The 8360-nt window shown below is 47.0% G+C and overlaps 1 protein-coding gene across 1 annotated transcript; it reads right to left on the bottom strand.

Annotated features, from left to right (window-relative positions):
• Window positions 1-6723: 6723 nt before the first annotated feature.
• LOC142246842 (taste receptor type 2 member 39-like) lies at window positions 6724-7644 on the bottom strand. The gene has a single exon (XM_075319892.1). The coding sequence runs from the start codon at window positions 7642-7644 to the stop codon at window positions 6724-6726; it is 921 nt and encodes a 306-aa protein (XP_075176007.1).
• Between the last annotated feature and the right edge of the window lie 716 nt (window positions 7645-8360).

The raw sequence follows: 8360 nt of genomic DNA, 5'->3' as shown, positions 1-8360 counted from the left end.
GGTAGACGAGACACTTACAACCGGATGAGCTCTAGTGGAATAAACCTCCACGCTCCATCTACTATAAGGTGACGAGGGATGCAAATGTGCCCAGAATGCAAATGTCCCTGGAACCATGGACGTTCCACCTTCACCTGTTCAAACCTCTGAGGAGGACGGGAGTCCAGGCAGGAATCTGCCCTTGAGGTCTATGTCTTCCAGGTTTAGTGTCAGTTATATGACTGTGGAGCCTGAGGCTTCATTACTGGGGTCACCGGAGCTGGGACATTGAGTCTTGTCACATGCAGCTGCCATGCGGAGACTTGGGGTTGAAATGTAAGAAAAAATGCAATTTGCATGAAATGCATCTCATTAATATATATTTGGAAAATATACAATGTATGTGTACATCCTGAGAAAAATGAAAAACAACAACAAACATGAACATGAAAAACGTAAAAAAAGGACACAAAAGTTTCCACCTCCCACTGATATCAGCCGGCATCCATTCCCCAGCCACACAGATCATCTAGAAAATAAAACAACAGGATTGGGAATGTGGATTCTCCTCACTGGACACAGAGTCCAATCTCCCCGAACGCTTCAGATCCGGGGCATTTTGCCCCTTCCTAACATTTGGGGCAATTTCCATACTGGTGTCTCAGCCAGCGACGTTCTCGGAGGATCTTCATAACTTCACATTTCAAGAATAGGTTTAGTTTTAGTAGAAATATTTTATAAATGTATTAATTCTTGACCCAATATATTATTCGGGGCAGTGTATACAGTGTGCTCAGTCATTGATAGAAGAATAATCCTGGAATGACATCAGGACCCTGATAAAGCCACAGATACTCGGTGGGACGCCACGCCTCATCCTCTGACCATGACGGTATTGACTGTACGTGTAGAAGAGATCCAGGGAGATCCAGTCTTGGTCCATGATGGTGTCACATAAGATCGTATAATTTTCTACATGACGTTTGGAGGCGTTTTGTTGCATTTTGACCAAGAGATCCAAGTTTTGCCTTCACTTCGGATGTATTTATTTTCAGGTGGAATATTCATAGTTTGTCCTAACCTAATGGAAGGTAAATCTACAATGTGGCGGTGTCTGTGCTGGGAACGTGACTGCACGAGGGTAAAGTGATTTCTCATGGAATGTAAATCTTCTGCTTTGTTAATCAAATTATGGTGGTTTTTGTTACATTGGAAAACATGAGACGTTCTAATGAGGAGATGGAGATAAGGATCCTGGTCCTAGACTCATCACTGTGAGCTTTCAGGAGGGATGTGTGTAGGGTCAAGGTTCCCTGTAGAAGATACGCTGGGCCGTACAGCTCAGAGACACCAGTGTTTAGGGGAGCCATTAGATCAAATACTTAATTAACCTCTGTATGCAGAGGATTGTGAGAAGTGTGTTCAATTATATCGATTCTCTATACATGAGCCCAGGTTTTCAGATATAACTAGGATGACCACTGATGACATCACAGACCCTACCATCAGCATGGATCCACAAGATGACGACAGACCCTTGTGACGACATGGACTCTCATGGGTTAAAGTTTCTTAAAATCCAGCCATACAGCATGATAGATTGTCTATAGACGGGGGAGAAGTCCCTCATTGTTTTTACAAGACTCTTGTTGACTCAATGTAATTGTGTTGGCCACTGAAAGCCAGACGTATTGTTCTCCAGACTTTTTCAGTAATCATTGTATTGTAGTTGTGTATTGATAATGTAATTACCTTAGTAGCCATTGTCTAGTTGGTGACTTGCCGACTCCATGTAGATATACTGAGTCTTTCTATGCACATCATTTAAATTAACATTGTCCATGCAGCTTGAGATTCATCCAATGCGAGAGGCGATCTTGTCCAACCAATCGATGAGGACACAGTGTATCTAAGTGGAAGGCTGTGGCTATAAAAAGGGATTTCTTTAAGCCACCAGGTTGATGAAGATTGATGGATGCTGATGAATCCAGTCTAAGCTCTTTGGAGCTGACTAGAGGATCAGGATATCTTATGGCTTTAATCTAGGGGCTCCGGTTCCGGTTGGAGACCATATCCACAGCCTAGGGATTTCGACCCCGGCTGCCAGGATTGTATCATCATACCAGGACTACCTAAGGAGGACACTCAGGTTGGGACAGTTCAGTCACCTGTTACAGACTTTGCAGACCTCACACAGCTTCCTGAATCTGGCGTTATTCCAGTCACGGTGGGTGCCCGCCGAAAGCGGGGTGCTGCTGTATTGGAGTAAGTAGCCCTGGAACCTGTGAGTCATTGACATTCTAAATCCCTGGTGAGCCAGCGGAAGGGTGAGACTCTGTTGCCTGTTACATTTGTGTGTTTTGCTGGTTATGTATTATGTGCCGTTAATTGTTTGGGGATCCAATAAAGTCTAATTATTGTGGTTCCCTCACCCTGTGTTGTCTGAGTAGTGTTACGCCCACGGTTAAGGAGGCCGGCGTTCAGTTGGGATGAGCCCTGAGCCACGCTGTCTTTCTAAAGGCGGCGGGTTTTAGTGGACGAGAGCACCCACTGAGCCCCGTGTCTCCACAATTGGTGGCAGCGGTGGGATACTACTCAGCCTGGTTTACCCAGGGGAGCTGCAGTGGACTGGTGTTTTCGGACACCGTCCAGGGCTCAACAACCAGGGAGGCACATAAGCATACCCAGCAGGCCATAGGGGAGGCATTCAGGTTTCGGACGCTGCCATGTCCAACCCCACCAGCTCAGCCATGGGACAAGGACAAGAGAGGAGTTACGACCGCTGCAGTAAATGGATGCTACAGGATCTGTGCCGGAGGCGAGAGATTGTCTGCTGGAACGCTGAGACTCGGTCAGTCTTGATCCAGAAATTAGTCCGTTGGGATGCCCAGAATGATGCAGAGGACGATGAGGATCCCGCAGATATTGACCCAGAGGATTTAAACTATGTGCTACATCATGGATCTAGTGACAATCGGGAATCAACTTTGTCCAAAATGGCCCAAGCCACAGCGTTGTTGGATGCATTGGGGCTTAGATCCTCAAGAGATGAGAGGGCTTATGTTCTGGAATATGTTTATGGGATTCCAGCTGCAGTACTGCTAACACCAGCCGGTCGAGAAGGATGGTCCCGCTGGTCCCGCTACCCAGCAGAAGCTGCGCCAAAACAAAGGACTACAAACAGGGCCTGTGACTCGCCCAATCTATGGCGCTGTTATACATGTGGGCACCATGGACATATAGATAAAGATTGTCTCCAAAACCGAGGCCGCATGCTTGGAGCATATCTACCAGCTCAGCCGGTCAAGAGCCAGGGACTACGAGACACTGGTTCCTCCATTACCCTGGTAAGCCAAGTTATTGTTTCCCCAGAAGACCCTGTACCAGGTTCCAAATTATCCATCTCCCTGGCTGAGGGCCAGCACTCAGACATTCCTCTGGCATGTGTACAGTTGGACCTAAGGACCGACCAGGGAGAGGTCGAGGTGGAGCTTGTGGACAGCCTCCCCACACCTGGTATTTTGGGGACCAACCAGGAAGTGATCGATGTGGGGATTGTGAACAGCCTCCCCATACCTGTCATTGTGGAGACTGACCAGAGCAAGGCTGATGTGGAGCTTATGGACACCGTCCCGACACCAGTTATTTCGGGAAAGGACCAGGGAGAGGTTGATGTGAGACTTGTGAACAGCCTCCCCACACCTGTCATTGTGGAGACTAATCAGAGCAAGGCTGATGTGGAGCTTATGGACACCGTCCCCACACCAGTTACTTTGGGGTCTGACCAGGAAGAGGTCCATATGGAGTTTATGGACAGCCTCCCCACACCTGTTGTTTCGGGGACTAGCCAGGAGGAAGTTGAAGTGGGGTTCATAGATGGCCCCACCAAGCCTGTTGTTACGGATACCACTCAAAGGGAAGTGAAAGTGGGGCTTGTGAATTACCTGCTCACACCAGTCATTTTGGAGAATGACCTAAGACAAGGACTATCCATTCAGTTTGAAGCAGCCATCACCCACCTCCAAGCCAAGCAGGACCCTGATGTGGATCTTTCTAACATCTTTTCCAGGGATGGTTTGCATTCCCGGTCTCCATCATCCACTTCTGAGCCAAGAACCGTGAGTAAGGCTAACCACACTGTGGCTATTGACTGGGGGAGGATTGATAGTGGGAGATTTGTGCAGGCCCAACTCATGGACCCCACCTTAGTGCTTGTCCACAATATGGCTGCTCAACTTGGGGAAGGTAATCAGGGGGAGGTATATAGATGCGAGCCTCTGTTGCTGACCTCACCATTAGAAAGGACAATGCTGTCAAGAGGAGAAGGATGATCGGAAGCCTATCATGTCTGGCTAATATTAAGAAGGGGGAGGAATGTGACGACATGGACTCTCATGGGTTAAAGTTTCTTAAAATCCAGCCAGACAGCATGATAGATTGTCTATAGACGGGGGAGAAGTCCCTCATTGTTTTTACAAGACTCTTGTTGACTCAATGTAATTGTGTTGGCCACTGAAAGCCAGAGGTATTGTTCTCCAGACTTTTTCAGTAATCATTGTATTGTAGTTGTGTATTGATAATGTAATTACCTTAGTAGCCATTGTCTAGTCGGTGACTTGCCGACTCCATGTAGATATACTGAGTCTTTCTATGCACATCATTTAAATTAACATTGTCCATGCAGCTTGAGATTCATCCAATGGGAGAGGCGATCTTGTCCAACCAATCGATGAGGACACAGTGTATCTAAGTGGAAGGCTGTGGCTATAAAAAGGTATTTCTTTAAGCCACCAGGTTGATGAAGGTTGATGGATGCTGATGGATCCAGTCTAAGCTCTTTGGAGCTGACTAGAGGATCAGGATATCTTATGGCTTCAATCTAGGGGCTCCGGTTCCGGTTGGAGACCATATCCACAGCCTAGGGATTTCGACCCCGGCTGCCAGGATTGTATCATCATACCAGGACTACCTAAGGAGGACACTCAGGTTGGGACAGTTCAGTCACCTGTTACAGACTTTGCAGACCTCACACAGCTTCCTGAATCTGGCGTTATTCCAGTCACGGTGGGTGCCCGCCGAAAGCGGGGTGCTGCTGTATTGGAGTAAGTAGCCCTGGAACCTGTGAGTCATGGACATTCTAAATCCCTGGTGAGCCAGCGGAAGGGTGAGACTCTGTTGCCTGTTACATTTGTGTGTTTTGCTGGTTATGTGTTATGTGCCGTTAATTGTTTGGGGATCCAATAAAGTCTAATTTTTTTAGTGGACGAGAGCACCCACTGAGCCCCGTGTCTCCACAACCCTCCCATCAGCATGGATCCACCAGATGACGACAGACCCTCCTATCAGCATCACCATGGATCCATCCAATGACGTCATAGACCCGCCTACGATGATGCCCACCAATCAGCTCATGGACACATTATTCAACCCACTGACAAATGGACACATCCAAGTATGCTCACTGTAGAGCCGACTATGCCCCTTTCCTAGGTTATATAAAGGCATGCTCTTGAATAAATCAGACAGTTCTGAGCCACCTCTGACTGAGGAAAGATGAATATCCGACTGTGTGTCTGATGTCATTTTTCAAGCATGCACTCGATCTACACCAATTAGGCCAGGCAGTAGGCAACAAGTGATCTCTGATTAAGAGTTCACTCTAACACCAGGATCAGCAGAACATTAGAGAAATCATGGTGATGAATATGATGATATGTATATGAACACTGGACAATTCAATGCAATAGAGAAGACCAGAAATCCACCGCTCTGTAGCTGAGTCCTCATGGCCCCCCAGCAAATCATGTGTTCTGGATTTCCTTAGAATTGCACACTTGATGGGATTATCTCCTGAAAATACTACAAGGGAAGTGCTCCTGTAGACTTTGAGCCCTCGTAGGCAGGGTCCTCTCTCCTCCTGTAGATTGTGAGCCCTCGCGGGCAGGGTCCTCTCTCCTCCTGTAGACTGTGAGCCCTCGTAGGCAGGGTCCTCTCTCCTCCTGTAGATTGTGAGCCCTCGCGGGCAGGGTCCTCTCTCCTCCTGTAGACTGTGAGCCCTCGTAGGCAGGGTCCTCTCTCCTCCTGTAGATTGTGAGCCCTCGCGGGCAGGGTCCTCTCTCCTACTGTAGACTGTGAGCCCTTGTAGGCAGGGACCTCTCTCCTCCTGTAGACTGTGAGCCCTCGTAGGCAGGGTCCTCTCTCCTCCTGTAGACTGTGAGCCCTCGCGGGCAGGGTCCTCTCTCCTCCATAGACTGTGAGCCCTCGCAGGCAGGGTCCTCTCTCCTCCTGTAGACTGTGAGCCCTCGCGGGCAGGGTCCTCTCTACTCCTGTATTTGTATGGGCCTTGTAATGTTCATGATTGTTGTATTTGTTTTTTATGTATACCCTTTTCACATGTAAAGTGCCATGGAATAAATGGAGCTATAATAATAAATAATAATAATAACATTATGAAAGAATTACCTGTTTTATTTGGGACACACTGAGATTATTATCTGCATGCTCACAACATGGAGGAAAGACGTGAGACAAGTAAAGCAGAGAGGTCATAGAATGCAGTCTAGAGGAGCTATTATACACACCAACAACCGTTACAGTCCACAGCTCATCTGCAGTCTCCAGCATGAGCCTGTAGCTGCTGCATACTACAACATGGCAGACTGGGCAGATTTCTATTCCTTTCAGCAGTCTCCAGCATGAGCCTGCAGCTGCTGCATGCTACAACATGGCAGACTGGGCAGATCTCTATTCCTTTCTGCAGATCTTCAGCAGTTTCTGGAAAGTCTGCTTCAGCTTAGAGTTTCCATTCATAATTATGATGGACTGTAAAGTGGGAAAAGAAAAAATCAGTAAAAAGCAGACCCAGTACAATGGATCCATCATTGAAAGGAACCCAAGTCCGATCTCCACCACATAAAATATGAGATATAGAATTAAGAGAGACATCATTGTCCTGGCAGCGCCCTGGTGGACCTTCAAGCTTGGCCCACGATCGTCCATGTTCTGCTTCATATGACGAGCATGAGCACAGAGCGATGCAATGATGCGGCCCGTGGTGACCATCACAAAAATGAAAGGTATAAAGCAATTAATGAGGAGGGAGAAAGCATTATAAGTATCATTAATTTTGTACCCAATCACTCGTAACGTCCTATTGGTCTCATTGGTGGAATTCGGTGCAAACACTTTAGTGATGGTCCAAATTAACGGGAGACTGGAGACAATGGAGAAGACTTGTGAAAAAAATATCAGCCATGGAACCACCGTTGTGATGTTCGCCTTCAGCCGCGCCATGCAGCCATGTTTGAAACTGATAATGTTTACGCAGAAGAATAAACAGAGCCATGCGGAAAGCCAAGAACTGGAAAAGATGTTGTAGGACATGATACTGTACAAGGTATAAAAGACATAATCCACCAAGAAAATGCTGGAGAACAAGATGGCGCACACAATGGTGGCAGCATTGATACAGGAGAAGCAAAAATTAGAAAGAGCCAAGGAAACCACCAGATGGTCACTGGAGTTCAAGCCCTGTCCTCTCAGCCAGTCATGGAAATTGACCACCACGATAAAGACGTTGGTGAATACTCCAGTACAGATCTCAATCATAAGGACGATGAGGAAGGACTCCACAAATGACGGAATGTAGAAGTTGTCCAAGGCCATCTCAATGGAAGCATTGGCTGATGGAGAAGTTCACGAGCCACAGGGTCAAAGCCAAGACATATGCAGAAGGTCCACAGGATCCCTCACTATTAACCTCCTCCGTAATCTACCCCATGACATCAGAGGGTGGAATCACACATCAGTCTATAATCCCCTGATTAAGGAACATGCAAATATACAAAGGATTTCCATTCCATTGACGTCCATGGAGCTTTAGTTTTTCATGGTAACTCATGCAGAGAATTTGTGTTAAGCGGTGGATTATCAGAGGTGTCCACAGTGTCCATGGTCAGCAGGTGATGATAGACTTATATCAATGTGATGGGGGGAAGGATCTGAGCTCGTCAGCTGCAGAACATCATAGGCGCAGATCTTAACCCCAACATGGAGGACTCTACAGTACATGGGGTCTGGTAATATCTCACGTCCTCATGGAATCACCTTACATGGACCATTTCATACTATATAGATGTTCTCACAATATCTGTTATTGGATACATGGGCGGGTTTGTGGGTAATGGTAATGTAATTGGATTATTACTGGTGGGGAAGGAATGATTGAATGTAAAGGCGCCCTTAAAGGGATATGCGCGGAGTCTGCATTGTGGACAGTGTGGGATAGAGAAGGGAAAGCTGAGCAGAATGATGCGTAGATTTGTGGGGAAGGATCCAGTTACACTTGTATTTTACTCATTGACTTCCCTGTGTTTTTAGCA

This window comes from Anomaloglossus baeobatrachus, chromosome 7 (genome assembly GCF_048569485.1).
Source record: "Anomaloglossus baeobatrachus isolate aAnoBae1 chromosome 7, aAnoBae1.hap1, whole genome shotgun sequence".
Taxonomy (NCBI): Eukaryota; Metazoa; Chordata; class Amphibia; order Anura; family Aromobatidae; genus Anomaloglossus; species Anomaloglossus baeobatrachus.
The sequence above is the reverse complement of the archived record's forward strand: the minus strand, read 5'-3'. Positions and strand labels throughout refer to the sequence as shown.

Coding starts and splice junctions, on each gene's coding strand:
- LOC142246842 (XM_075319892.1), bottom strand. CDS start 7,644: ATGGCCTTGGACAACTTCTACATTCCGTCATTTGTGGAGTCCTTCCTC.